The following is a 15,925-nucleotide window of genomic DNA, read 5'->3' on the forward strand; positions in this document are numbered from 1 at the left end:
TTTTAGGTCAGCTCCCACTTAATGTAAGTAGTAGCTATAAACATTCTAGAGCTTGAGAAAACGAACCTTCCCTCAAAGCCTTAAAATTAGTAGAAAAGCTCACACTCAACAGGAAAGTTGTTGTTTGGTCTATTTATAGTTTCTCAGTTCTTTGCATTAAGTCTGATGAAGTATTTAACTTCTAAACCACAGAAAACACAGAACTGCAAAATAGAAGCAAATGTGAAACATTCATAGAGTAGGAAACTGAAAAATTTAAAGACAAAATAGAGACAGCGTTACAACTTGATTAGAGGAGTAATACAGATTATGGTATGCTTGGAGATTATGGTCTCCTGAAGTGTTGGTTTTACAGCCAGAGTATATTTTAAAATATGGAACACATTATTTGGTGAGTTAATGACATGGATAAAATAAATGAATACAAATTATCTCAGTTATTCATCAGTGGATACAGCTTTCTAATATAGCCAACAAATCCCTAAAACATATATCATTTGAAGGTTACTTAGTGAGTGTGTGTGGGATATGGTGATAGCACTATTTGATGATTCTTCTCTAGGATGAACTTAATCCATTTCATTTATTAGGCATCCCTTCACTTTAATTGATTATAGCAGGAGGCTCATAAAGTGTATTATCAACACATATGCATAAAATATATTCATTTATAAATAAACAACAGTATGAGTTTTTAAATTATACAATTTTAACAACTTTGAGTATGTACAAACAGCAAGTGTCATAAAGTAATATTTTCAAGGAAAATAACAGAAATAAGCTGATGAGCATTAAAATTTTAAAACTATATAGGTTTATTAGAATAGAATCTTTTAAAACATTTAGAATTGATGCCTGCCAATCCTCAATGAGTAAAGTCCAAAGCCATTCTGTTGAAAAATTATATTGAATGCAAACCTATAGACACTTTTAGATAGGTAAAATAATTCTTATTTACTAAAAAAAAAAAAAAACTTACTGGTTAAGCTTATAGATTTTTATTTAAACACACAAAGAATGAGCCAAATACCTCTTATTAAATAGTTGTAAAAAAATAGAGAGTATCCTTACTCGTATGGGATGATGATAACCACCTTTAAGAAGTTAAATAATATGGTGATACACAGGCTGGTAATCCTAAATTTGGCACTATTAGTGTTAAGAACAAATTAGAACTTAATTTGTTCTTAACACTAATGTGCCCAAATCAAGAAAGTTATAGCATATTATTTAAAAATCCAAGAAAAAGACTAAATTGAAAAACAGTTACATCTTGAAACTCTTCTATTTTCTTTTCCTAGAAAGGATTTGGGGTTGATGCCTATAATAATATTCATATAAAAAGTCTTATTACTTTCACATATGGGAGAAATGATGGCTGCCCTATTCACCCCATTTAATTCATGCGTCCAGTGTCCTAATGCTAACCTTAAACTGGAACACGTGCTGTGTGCTGTGTGGGGATAGAGACATGCAAGAAATAAAAACCCTGCTCTTAAGAGTCTTTAATTTTCTAAGTAAAAGAAACATGCCAGAAAGTTTTACAAAACAGGCGGGAGGGAGAGTCTTATAGGACCAGGATAGGCAAAGCACACAAACATAAACTGTTTTGGACTTGAGGAGATTCGGGAAAGAACTCACAAATAAGGTCATGTTTGAGTTTAATCATTAGTTGATCCTCAAGGGGAAGGGCAGTATTTGTGACCGACAAATAGTACAAGCCCGATCTGCTCAGGGCATGATGAACAATGTTAGTCCACTATCCTAGAAACCTACAGGACATAGAGATAGAGCCAAGTCTAGAGGGGAAAGGTGGGACTCAATAGTGAGAACTTTGAATGCCATGCAACAGATTCTGCTTAATCCTGTTTTAAAAAGAAACCACTAAAAGTTTTTGAGTAAAGAGAGTCATGACCTATCTAGTACTTGGAGAACAGAAATAATGACAGGGTGAAGAGTGGAAAAGGGAGCACTGTTGGAAGGCTACCTACCTCACTGTGAAACATAATATGGTATTTCACAGATTATATGCATATAATTTCACCTTATCTCCACAACCACCTCATCAGGAGTGAAGGCAGTGACAACAAGGGTAAAGAGAAGAAGATACAACAGAGATGATGGTAGTAAAGCAAAGATCTAAAATATGCCTATTGATTTGAGTGAAGTAGGAGTGATCTATTTAAGATACTCTAGGAAAGAAATGTGACTCAAGAATTTCATATCCAGCAAAACTGACTTTCAAGTATACAGGACACAAATTATTATCACCAACATAAAAGAACTCATTATTGTTCCCATAGATATTTCCTAAGGAATTTATTAGTGAAAATGTTTCAGATAATCAAAATACCTAAAGGGACATTGACACAAAGACTAGTGGTAGCAATAACTAATACTTACTTGTAGAACTAAGACTAAGTAAAGGTTAAAAGTATAGTGTGCATGTTTACATGCTCTGACAATGATTACATATAGCACAACTATTAAAAATAATGGTGGATGAGAGACGACTAGAACAAGTATGGCTGGGAAAATGCAGGTGAAGCTTTCTGCAAGTAGATGTCAGGGCCTTAGGTAAACAAAAGAGCACTGAGAAAAGCAGGCCAAGCTGCCCCACCCTAACCACAGAACATCAGCACTTAAGGGAAGAGTGGAGGACTCAGCGTAAGAACTGAGACAAGTCACAAGACCAGGACAGACTCAAGGGGTAGAAAAGGAGGCTCCACCTTCTCATAGGAAGAGCTGCAAAGATCTGTGGCATTCTTGCAATCCTGGAGCATTCCTGAGAGCTTCATTTCCACTTTCATCCCTACAAACTAGATGACATATGAACTCTTCCAGGACCCAGATGAAAAGCCCACTCACGGAACTTAGCATCCTCATCTTATGTTCTGAGGGCTCATGAGATTCACACTCTAAGTCAGGTCTCCCCAGTCCTACACACTCGCCTGGTAGTAAACTAGTCACCAGGGAGAGGACCATATTTTTAGGTACTTAGTAGCTGATTAATGGTCTTATACTCAAGTAATGTTTGGTAAAGAATTTTCATAATATACACTGGAATGGTACTTAATACTGTTGTTACAGACCCTTTTTTACATAAAAGGAAACAAATTGGTAAAAATCTAGGCCCTCTATTTTCTGTCAAGTTTAAGCAAAATAGTTGTATAAATTCAAAATTGTACTTAAAAAGTCCTGTTAAAGAAGGCATCACATTTGTAATGTGATGGTTAAGAGAATGGGCATAGAGTTAGACATATCTGGGTTCAAATCCTGTGCTTACCACTTATGTTTTAGCTGTAACCTGGGGTGAATCATCTGATACTGCAGAGCTTTGGTTTCTTCATCCATAAGATAACTTTAGTAAGCGTATTCTTCACAGAATTAATTAAAGGATTTGATGTAATAATGCATGTAAAATAATGAGTACTCAATAATTATTGGTATCCAAATCAGACAGACTTTCAAAGGGGCCTGAAGTGCATTTATACTTTAAAAGTTTTGATAGGAAATATTAAAAATCAAAATGTATTTTTGAACTTTCAATGTTACTTAAGCATGCTACCAGTTACATTTTATAGTCAAGTTGCTAAAAAGCCTATCCAACTGAGGAAACTGACATGATAAATTATATTTTAGAAAGATTCTTATAGTGGCAGCAGAACATAAAACTGGAGGTTGGAGCTGATGACAGATTGCAAGCAGACAGGCCTTTCAGATGCAGCCACAGCCCGGGATCAAAATTTTAAGAGCAGTGGTCATGGGGAGGGATAGAAAGATAGGATAAAGAGATACCTAGGAGATGAAATACACAGACTTCGTTTTTAAGGATGGTAAGGTTAAGTTTGAAGTTGAATCTAAACTACCAGATTGTAAAGACTCATATTATATCCAGAAATCTGTAGGCTGAGGATCTCTAGAGTGTGCAATTTGAGCCATGGATAAATGATGTTATAAGCACAACTTGGAAAGTTTAAAGACAAGCATACATATTTAAAACTGAATACTAGTTTGCCCTTTATAAAAATGTCTGAATTAACTAAGGTCATCATCATAATATGTAGAGTAACCCTATCCGGTTCATAGTTCAGCATCTCAGAACATAGAAATGTGGATGCCAAAAGAATTTTCTAGGGCTTGGGAAAAGCCCATTTAAGGTTTTAAAGTGTGAAGCACTTGACTTCTAACAGCAAGTATACAAAAAGAAATCTTAGGCACAGAATAAAAGTCACATTTTCACAGGTTCTCAAAATAGCAAAATATTATTCATTCACATCTCAGATGTTCTTTTTGGAATCAAAATAAGACGCAGACGTTTAATTCTGAGAACCATAATTTATAAGTTTTCCTTGGTTATGCACAAATATTTATAAGATATGGACTGATTCTAATTAAAATGAAATCTTAACTCAGGTACTAGAAATTACCTTTTTACACTCTTAAGTTCATTCATTCTATCTTTTCCTTCTTCTCCTATTCCCTCCCCCCAACCGCATAACAATATCTAGTCCTTCCATCCAAATGGTACATAAACAAGCATAGTTTTCTTGGGAATTTGAAGTTACAATTGAAATACTTAGATACAGACTGTCTTAGATTCATGATTCCAATCATATGATTCTAATAATCAGTAAACACAGAAAGGACAAACTATGAATGCAGCAAAACAAATATCTTAGAAGCTGGGTCTATTGTTAATGGGGAAATGCCATTTTTATAGTCTCTAGAAGGTACAATACACCTCATTCAGTCATTTAGAAGGAACCCGGCTATTTTAGCCATACCCGTAAATCTGTTCACATTAGGTAATTATAGGGTTAGAACTAACAAGCAAGAAGATATGAAAGAATATAAAATATTATGCATCATGAACTGAATTTAGAATTCTTTGTGTTTCTTACAAAGTGGGAAGGTCAAGAAAAAGTGGAGGTGTAAGAACTGAAAGAGCTTCCAGTTGAAAAAAGACATGAACTGCAATTATCTTCATATGCCCTATTTAGAAAAACATTTTGAAGCGTTAAAAAAAAAAGAAGGTATTTGTTGACTACATTTTTAAACTTTCCATTAATTAGTTATGCTTCAGAACTCATTCATTAAACACCGTAGGACTTTTGACACACTAAAGAATTATGCACCTACCAAAAGACTGTTTAGGGGCAAGGATCCAAAAGAATAAAACTGCACCTGTTTTTTGGATCCAGAAGTTTTAATTAATTTTAAAATGACCTTCCTTCTCTTCCTTTCAACCAGCAAAATATCAGTATTGAGGGAGAGCAGGGCCTGCACATTTCTACTATCAGACCAACTTAGACAAGTTCTCATTTTTCCAAGTGTACTCAAATGTGCTTCTGTTTAATCCTTACAAGGCAAAAAAAAAAAAAAAAAAAAAAAAAAAAATCTTTAGACAAGATGAAAAAGGACATATTTCAATGTTCCAAGCCACAATTTTTCATGAAAAAGTTATGAATATCTGTGTACCAAAAAGCACAGCAACAATCACTACAAAGCACAAACTACAGGAGGTGCAAAGAGACATAGATAAGGCACATTAACAATAGGACACTCTAGCATGCCACTCCCCATTCAAGGATAGGAAAGAAGTAAATGTATAGAAGACCTAACCAACTTACTTAATAAGGTAGAAAACCTAAAGATATTTCTCAAACTTTGCACCCTGATAATTTCTGGAACTTTTCATTAAGTTTGCAATTATTCCAAAAATAAGCAGCCAAAAAATTACAAGAAGGAGAAGGAGGCAAAGGACAGAGGAGGGGGATGGGGAGAAGTAGGAAGGAGAAAGAGAAGAAAAAACAGGAGGAGCTGGAAAGGAATGGTCATCAAAATGTCAGGAGTAACAATTTTCCTCTTTCTTTCTTAAAACATTAAGCAACCATGACCATTAAAGAACCCCCTCCCCTCATTTTTAAGTAAGATGAAGTATTTTTTAATTTAGAAAAGTCTGAAAGCATGCACTGTTGCTCAGTGGTTGAGTGTGGACCCATGAACCAGGAGGTCATGGTTCGATTGCTGCACAGGGCACGTGCCCAGGTTGCAGGCTCAATCCCCAGTAAGGGGTGTCCAGGAGGGAGCTGATCAATGATTCTCTCTGATCATTGTTTTTATCTCTCTCCCTCTCCCTTCCTCTCTCTGAAATCAATACAAACAAAACATGCATTCTCAATGGAAACCACCCTGAGATATCATGAAATGGAGCCAATGTGATGATCTGCAAGTCTAGAAGCTGGCTGAGTTAGGGAAGGCCCTTCTAGCAGGTTGCAGGCCCTTCCAGCGAAGTACAGGCAGCAGTGTATACCCAGCTATAGCTGCCTGGAAGGTGGAGCCTGCAGACTCTGTGAACACAGGGTGGGTCTGAGTCACGGCAGACTCACTCTTTGAGGCACATAGTGCAGTCATCTCTGTCTTGCAGCATCACACCCCCTCTCCTGCAGAAAGTCACCAGGGGTCCACAATCCTAGCATACAATCCCCTTAGATCGCCTCTCCTCTAAACCTAGACTGGAGGAAGGCTCAACACTGAGAGGAGCTCCAGAAGCCTGTCTCCACATCTGTCTCTCCACAGATTATCCAAATCACAGACTGATAGAGAGGACAGGGTCATCCTGGGTCTCATGGACCTATGCAACCCCGCCGGCCCCTCTGCAGCCTCTGTCAGCACCTCGCCTCCCTACCTCTCCTGCTTCCTTCTGCCTTGGGAAGATCACTTCCGGATCAAAACATTTTTTTAAACAAAAACCTTCTGACTGCTTTTTGGCTGAACTAATCCTTATTAGAGGCCCAATGAAAAAGCAAATGAAAGGTTGCCAAAGAGGTGTACATAGAGTTTTGTTCATTAAGCCCAGAGATGAAAAGTCTCTGACTCCCAAGACTTTTGAGGAGGATAAACTAAAAGCACACACTCAAGGAAATAAAATGTGACAGCTATATGATGAGATTGGCCCAATACCCAGAAGCCCTGTGTTCATTTTTACTGTGTCACTAGGCAAAACCAGCTACCATTTTATTTTAAAACAAAAAGAAAATGCATTCTGTCTGTCTCACTGAGCAAATGATTGCAGCTTAACAGACCCAGCACTGAACTCAGGGCTTTCTCCATCCCTCCTTTTAGAAAAAAAAAAAAAAGTTACCAGTGAAGAATATAGGCAACGCAAATGGCATGAGCACACAGCTGAGCCATTTATCACAACAGTCCTCAGGATAATACACTGGATGTCTGTTCTCCCACCTGCCATTGACAGGAACATGCAGGAAAAGAAAATACAGCTGTTTGGGGCTTGTGTCTTAGCCTCTTCTTTAAGAAAACAAGAATGGCTATAGTATGGATATGCTTCATTTTACCACAAAGAATTGTTCTGACAAAATGTGCACTTGCTATGAAAGATTACATACAACTCCTTTATACTCCAGGAAACAGAGCAGAACAAGCACTCAGTAGCATTAAATACGTACAGTGCTGACTAAACAGTTAAGAAAAATGTTTACAAACAACAGTGTTCAGTCGTTTGCAACTCTGCATCATTGCCTCTAACTCTTACAAAGTTACGAGGACCTGTTTTCCTGGGAGGGGTCGCTGTTTCTCAGTGCTCAGTTCTGTCTCTGCCAGGTAATTGGGCTTTTTGAGATCAGTTCCTCATTTCTGTGCTGGATTTTGCTTTTGCAGTTGCTAAAATACATCAGTCAATCTCGTATTAACGAGAATAAGTGGCTTTCAAGCGTTGGTAGGTTGACCTCAGAAGCTAAAAAAATCCAATAGTTTAAAATTGAGCTCATTTTTCATGAGACACAAGCCAGGAAAAATGTGATCAAAATGGAGTTGACATCCTGCAATTCTAACTTATTTTACTTGAGGAAAAAGCCAGAAATGATTCTCCTCTGACTTTGTTATTGCTTCCTTTTATAGCTATGTGGGCTTCATGAACTTGCTGCTGATATTGGAACAAAAAAAAAAATAATCTAAAATATCACTTAGCATTTGTTCAACCAATACATATATTACACTGTCCCCAAACATGTAATTTAAAAAAATGTTTTGTCATGTACATGTATTGCCACTGCCTTTTTTGTTAGTGCAACTAATTACTAGGTCTCTGAATTTTTGAATGAATTTATTATTAGCCAAATAATTTTCCTGGTTTGTGAATGGACAAAACCAGTTTTAAAAGCCTAAATCTACTTGCATTGTGTTTACTCCAATATAGTGGGTCAAATTCATTTATTTCCTCATCACTTTCAGCTCACTACTTAGGTCCGCTGTGATGAGGTAAAAAGATTTAGAGTAAGATGATCTGTACTCGAGCCCTCGCTCATGTACTAGCTGGGCAAGTCACCAAATATTTTTGGGCCTCACTTTGCTCATCTCTAAAGGGAAGTGTTGAATTAGACAGGTTCTATTGCCCCTCTGAGACCACCATTCTAGATTACTAACCTGACAATCACTCCACAAGCCATTTCCACACTTACCAACATGGAGGTACAGCCACGGTCAGGCTCTAGTCTAAAAGGTACTATCCTATTGTTGCCAAAGAAAGTGTAGTCCAACCCTCATGCAGCCCATTAGGCTGAGACCAATATAACGTTCCTTGCTGAAGCAGCATTACTAGTTTTCACTAAGATTTATTGTCTGATCAGTGACCCAGTTTCCAAAGTCAGCAAGCAAAGGAAATTTCTCTTAAGAAACCTGAGAAGCAAAATCTCTGAACCTGTTACGCATTTGCTACTACATTAAGAAAGTTCACAGTACCTAAAATAGCCACCACCTCATCATCCTGGATGACTTCCAGGGAGCCTGAGACCACAAAGCAGAGGGCATCCACGCTTTCCCCGGCGTGGTAGATGAGGTCCCCGGGCGCGCAGTGAATCGTCTGGAATTCCACCGCCAAGGCGCGCAGGCACCCATCGCTGGCCAACCGAAAGGCAGGGTGTTCATTGAACACCTTGCGGTTTAGGTGAACACAGATATCAGCTCTCATGTCCTTCGGGCAGATGGAGAGAACCTGAAGAACGTGAAAGAGGAATAAGTGAGAAGAAATGAGAAAGGGGCTATTTCAGAAAAAAAAAAAAAAATGTCGTCCCACAGATATTTATGGACTATGACAAAGTCTGTGACACACTGTACTTGATACGGGGAAGGAAGAGTTCAAAGACACAGCCCTGCTCTCAAGGATCAAATAATAATCCGGTGAGGTGGGCTGATGAGCAACAGACTCTTTCAATACAGTACCACGTAGTGAAACATAGTCTGGAGGTCGTCAGGAAGAGTCTCGGAAAAAAAACCCAAAAACCATAATATAACTTCACCCAAGGGCCAACTAAAATAGGGCGTTAACATTCATTTTAGTCTAGTCTCTATTTTAGAATGTTTTATAACTAAATTAAAATTCAGGATAATGTACTATATTCTACATCAGAGGTGGATTTATAGAAACCAGTTATAAGAAAACAAAATCAACAAAAGCACCCTTGTGACTTCATTTGCTGTCACTGGCTGCTATAACTCCACTTTTTCTGTGTATTTTTCCACTCAAATGTTTTATTTTGCAGATGAATTTATACCCAGGAAGTTAAAAGTGTATCCACCAGCCTTCTGTAGGGCTTGGGCAATTGCAAATGTCAATGCCGGCAAAGTGGGCACATCATCTTGCTGGCAGCCCTTGCATTCTGGCCTTTGACTCCTAAAGACTGCTGAGGACAGCAGCAGAATTCAAGCTCTAGGCATCCCTTAGAAGAGCCAGGGTTAGGGAGCTTTGATTGCCGACAGCTTTCAGACAAGGCAATTAAAGACCCAGGCTAAAATAGACATTATCCTCATATTTAACCAGGGCATCATCCAGCAAGATGTGGATGCAGAAGTCAGTACTACCCAATTTAAAGATACATGTGCAAGCTCGCTTAGAACATTCTCCCAATTCCCTTGGTAAACTATTTTTTATAATCAGAAATTATTTTCTTTGCTAGGCTTTCACAATCCATCAAGCTGAAGTCTAAGCTGATCCCCCCTCGCCCATTAAGTTACACTGAGTAATGTTTTCATATAAAATAGTTTTCTTTCCTACACTAATTGCATTTTAACCTTTAAAAATTACCTAAAGGTTAAAATAATCCCCTGATTGTTCCTTCTATTTGGAGCTCAATATCAATGAACAGTTGGTTATTTCCCTGTGTAGAAAAGTCCATCATAAATGTCAAGACCTTAATTAAATTATGCTGTCAGTATCCCTTCCCTTAACCATTTTTAAAACTGCATATATCATTTTACATATATAGTATATCTGTGTGTGTGTTGGGGGGGGGGGGTTCATACTCCTTTGAATTCCTATAGGTGACAGCAATTCAGCCAACCTAGCTTTCTGAAGAAATCTCATCTTTAGGGAAAGGAATGCCTAGCAGAGCTTCAGAAGCAATTGGCATTTCATTTCCAAATCAGTTGCTTTTCATAACAATGTAATATTTCATTTAATATATTAATGTTTAGTGACTTCTGACAGCATTATTCATTCAATAGCTACCATGCGGTATACCACTGCATTAAGTCCCTGGAACTAGAAGAATAAATATGACACTGTATTTGCTTTGGAATAGATAACCATGTAGCAGGAGGAGTTAGGTATGTAAAGAGACAATTATAACACAATGAGAAAAAATGACAGGGCGTGGTCAGGTGACATGGGACATGTGCTGCTTAGAAGTCATTACTTATGACTTAGAGGTAGCATAGAAGATTGGGCTCCAGAGGATGGGTCTGGGTGCAAATCTATCACTTACCACCTCTGTAACCTAAGGTATTTAATCGCTCTAAACTTCATCTGTGAAATGGGCTCTTAGTGTTTATTTCATAGGCTCATTACTAAAATTAAATGAAAGGGCTTAAGCTTAGCCCAGTTTAGCCTTACACATGGTAAGGGCTAAAGAAATGATAGTTTTTATTAACCTTATTGAAAATGAGTATTCCTACAAAGTTTATTGTCACTTTAGCTCCCTACAAAAGCAATTTGCTATTTTTCCTTTTCTACCCCTCTCTAAACTATGTATCTTGACTGTTTGATGAGATTTAGGCACAATTAAGAAAATATTTCAGCATGAATCTAAAGTTATTTCAAGGACTAGCTAATGTTAATATTTTTCTCAAGTTGAAAATAAAATGAATGCTAGGAAAGCAAAAAAGTAAAAATAATTTTAAAGTACACACACATTAACATTACACTGAATAGCTTAATGGAAAAATGAATAGTTCTTCTATTCCATTTACTTTGCAGAATTTTCATTGTCTTAGATTCATTTTGGTAATAGTCATTTTATGTTATTTTAATTCTTTCAGGATTCATGCTGCAAATTACATTTTCCAATGTTAGCAACATTCTCTATTTAGTGGCATATCAAAGAGAATTTTTATTAATTTAAGTGGATCTTTCCTTTATGTTTTACTTCATTTATGACACTGATTTATCATTTTCATTGGTGGTATATACTAAAGTCCAGATGTCATAAACCAACAACTTAAAACTTCATGTTAAATAGACCAGAGCCACACCTCTGTCTCCATACCTAGATAGCATATGTGCCTTACATGGTGTGTCTGCCATCCAAATATGAGTATAGTATTATTTTTTTCTATAAATGAAGGCACTAATAAATGTCTTAGGTAGTAAAAATTTAGTTTTAAACGATAAAATTATCATTCAAGGTGTCACTAAGACCTGGCCCATTAATCCCAATCCAATGCACTTGGCCTTGAATGTCATATCCAATCTCTTATAAGTTACCTAATGGGTATCTCATAGTTATAAACAAATGAAATTACATTTCAGTAGAAAATATTTAAGTTAAAGTGACTTTTATTTGTCTCTAGTGTTGATTATTTATCCCCTCTTCATATCAAGATACTTATAAATTAAAGTTGATTCTTAGACAATATGTTTTCTCTTTGGAAGAGCTATGGCTGCATGCATATAAGGAATCATTTTTAGAATTCTGCAAATAAATTCCTGGGGTGGGGGGTGGGAGGAATGACATGGTCGGGAAAAGAAAACTCTTTTGAAGTTATTTATGATACCAGTCCCATTAAACCTAAGATCAAGAGGTATCTTAACAGACATCCTTCTGGCTCCAAAGATCTAACGGTCAACACCGCAACTAGAGAACACTTAGTACAACACAAAATGACCATTTTACCTTGCTCTCTTAAAATATCCAATGGCCTACTTCCTCAGGTAAAGCCAAAGTCCTAACCAAGCACGCAAGGCTCTTTACGATGGGAGCCTCCGTCAGCCACATCTCTTAGTACCCTGCTCCAACCCTGCATCCAGCCACACAGTGTTTCTCGCTCTCTGAACCTGCCATACCCTCTCATGACTGCCTTCCTACACGCTGTTCCTTCAGCCTGTCATATCCCATCATCCCCTTCTCTGCCTAGTCACCTCTGATTCATCCACAAAGCACAGACCATCCCTCTCTTTGCCATAAGTTCAATTTATAAACAGCTCTATCATAGAATTGGTAACGCATAGAAAGGGAAAACGAGAATAAGAGTGTTGTGATCTGCATTTTTTTTTTTAAATAATAGCACACAATAGTAGCATTGAATTATCAGAGTTGAAAGGATTTCAGCCTAAGGATTTCAAATTTTTACTTTCAGCAGTAAAGTCATTCTTTGGTTTTTATAACGAAATATTCCTTATGCCTAATAGATAAAGCTGACACAAGCAGAATTATGCTGAATGAAGCTCTGATGGGACGGTAGACTCCCAGGCAGGGGTCCACAGGGGCACATCCAGTCATTCACCTAACTCATAGCTATCAAGTGCTAGTCCTGTGTTAGTTACATGCTGGCTACTATGCAGGCCACCCAGATCCAAGAGCAAAAACTTCAGAGTGCCTGCCTTGCTGGAGCTTCCACTTGGGAAAGGCTTTAAAAAATCACTCTTCCTAGCCTAATGCCCCATTCTACAAATGAAGCAAATGTATAGCATAAAGGTTATGAGATCTGCTCGAGGCCTCTCCATAAATTACCAGCAAAACCCAAAACTCTTGCCTGCCCACTCTTAAGCCATGCTCCTCAATGAAGCACAACCAGGAATAAAATAGAACATCTGGCACTTTCTGATGTTTTCTGGTTCTTTAAATAGTACAAAAATATAAATGGTGATTTCTGAAAATCATTTAGTGTCTAATTAATCAAACTAAGTTTACTTATTAAGAAATCACGAATGTCACCACCACCACAAAACTGCCTAGATTTCTTTGCAAATTTGTTTTCATTCCTAAACATTTTAATTTTAGCTCCAATAAATGTATTATGTTTTAGAGTGTCAGTAAAGACATAACTATTCATTGATAAATCATTTATTTATGCTATTAATATTTGCCAAAAGGAAGTCATCTTATTAGAAATATGAGTTTTAGTATATTTATGAAAAGGACCTTAGCTAGATACTAGTATAGAGTAAACATTTGGTAAATCTCACTCTCCTTAATTCCCTTCCCCCATCACTTTCATCCATTATGGTATCAGTAATTTAGAGAAAGCTTAGAAGACTGAGTATAATTACTTTAATTAGAGGCCAAGGAGTTGAATCAAGATCCTCTAGAAATTGTTTGTCTGGAGAAAGTCAAAAGAAGAAGGCTTTCTCCTCTCTTATTCATTCTTTAAATATATTTTAACAACCATTATACTCCATATAGGAAATAAAAAAAATAAAGAAGAAAATAAATTTTCTGCATTATTTATACATATTTATATACCATTTTCATAAAATTTAAATCTCTAAAGGTTGATTTCCTGCCATAGCCACCCGATATCACATTAAATCATTTCCCATGACACGACCTAGTGACTTAAAAATATAATTAGAATCACTGCGTAATAGTCCATTATATAATTGAACACAATTCATTTAACCACTGCATTATAATTGGATATTAAGATTTTTAGTTTTCCCTTTCATAAATCAAGTTGTAATAAATACCCTATACTGATAACTAATTGTTTAAGGATAGATTTTTTAGAAGTAAAATTAATGGGTAAAATACTATAAAATCATTTAAAATCTCTTGACAAATCGCCTTTCAGAACAGGTATATCAAATTACACTCATACCAGTAGTGTATGAGAGTATCCTAGTATTTTTAATAATCTTCACAAAAATCTCCATTTTGCATTTGAAGAGAAAAGGCAATTTTATGTGAAAGAGAAGTAGATTTATATAGTGTAATGACATAGAGAGCTGGAGAGTTTTAGTCTTACCAGAGGTAGTCTCCTGCCACTGTGCCCTAGTTCAATGACCACAGATTGGTCAGTTTTAATCAACCTATAACCAATTCCTAATGTGAAAATGGGGCTGATAGGGATAATTTTACTTTAAGTGCCTGAAAGTAGTCAACTAAACAAGGCTCCCTCTTGAGGTCCATTACTGCTCTAAAGTAAATTATTGTATTGATTATCTATAATCAGGAATAATAAAGTGTCAGCTATTTTTAGTAACAATTGCTAATAAGTGAAAAAGATTCCCCTGTTTTCTTTCTTGGGACAAAGGAATATATGCATTAACAACATTTTGCTAGGCAATGCAGCTACCACTGACATTCTTCAAAATTATTGATTCTTTTGGTGCAATTAAGTTATGTACTGCTGATTAATGTCTCTTCACCAATCCAATGGGTTGGTATTAAGTTAGTAAAAATCCATGGGAAGAGGCAGGCAAATGACATTTAAATATCAAACATTTTTACAACCCTTGCTGGGAATGAAGTACTCAAAGAATACCAATAAATGAAGTAAAGTTCTCTACAGGCATTCAATTCTCATTCATTTAATGGGAAGAAAAGAAAGCTCACCTTATTTAAAAATAAATAAATAAAATTTTAAAAAGCCTTAACCCCATAGCCATGTGCACCAAGGGAGAGCCAGCTGTTTGAATATATGTCTTCCAACTTCTGGGGTTATCAAAACCTCCAAGGAATTAACTCAGAAACAATGAAATGAAATAAAACCGAAGTACATTAACATCCTTTATTTAAACTGAAAGGACATATTTAGACCAGTGAGAGATTATAGATTAAAATTCATGTGTTTCACTTTAGAGATAAATTTCCTGTGAATGGACCTCGTGTACAAAAGTGAGGCTTAAGTTTTTTTGTTTAAAATTATAGAGAACCAGTTCTATCAAGTTGTTCATGGTCCTGGTTTTGCAGTATTGTGACTAATGGAAAAAAATTGTTACCATTTTTTAACTTGTTAAATAAAGCTGCAGATGTTTGGGGTCACTAACTTTCCAAAGTGAGGGCTCTGATGACATTTAGATTTTCTATTGTTCTCCATTCTCAATCTTATTTTTGTGCTTTTTAATATGCATATATTTGACTAAATAATACATTTCTTATTTATCAAAAATATTAGAAATATTTTCTAAAATTAGAAATATATTTTAAAATATATTTGATTAATTATCCAGAGTGGAAATAATATTGGAAATAACCTGACCATGATTTTTTTACAGTTACCTAAGACAAATGAGGTTTCCCAGCTCCTTTAAAAGAATGAGTTCCTCACATACATTGTGGGTGGAAGTGAATTGGTACTTCAATTACTTGGCTATATTGACAAAAGTTAAATATATATATATATATATATATATATATATATATATATATACACTCTAGAGGCCCGGTGCACAAAAATTTGTGCACTCGGGGCGGGAGGATGTCCCTCAGCCCAGCCTGCACCCATTTGCAGTCCAGGACCCCTTTGGGGATGTCCACCTGTAGACTTAGGCCCACTCCCTGGGGGATCAGGCCTAAGCTTGCAGTCAAACATCCTTCTGGTAGCCAGGGAGCCTTCGGGGGATGCCGACTAAAGGCTTAGGCCCCCAAGGGAGCTGTGATGAGGAAGCTAGGGTGACAGAGGAGCCACA

At 36.6% G+C, this 15,925-nt stretch overlaps 1 protein-coding gene across 1 annotated transcript in view; it reads right to left on the reverse strand.

Moving 5' to 3' along the window:
• KCNH5 (potassium voltage-gated channel subfamily H member 5) overlaps positions 1-15,925 on the reverse strand; it is a 255,663-nt gene that overhangs the window by 58,257 nt on the left and 181,481 nt on the right. Inside the window, exon 9 of the mRNA XM_036309340.1 lies at positions 8,761-9,013. Coding sequence (XP_036165233.1) covers positions 8,761-9,013 — 253 coding nt within the window. The remainder of the gene's footprint in view (positions 1-8,760; positions 9,014-15,925) is intronic.

This window comes from Myotis myotis, unplaced genomic scaffold (assembly GCF_014108235.1).
Source record: "Myotis myotis isolate mMyoMyo1 unplaced genomic scaffold, mMyoMyo1.p scaffold_m19_p_1, whole genome shotgun sequence".
Classification (NCBI taxonomy): domain Eukaryota; kingdom Metazoa; phylum Chordata; class Mammalia; order Chiroptera; family Vespertilionidae; genus Myotis; species Myotis myotis.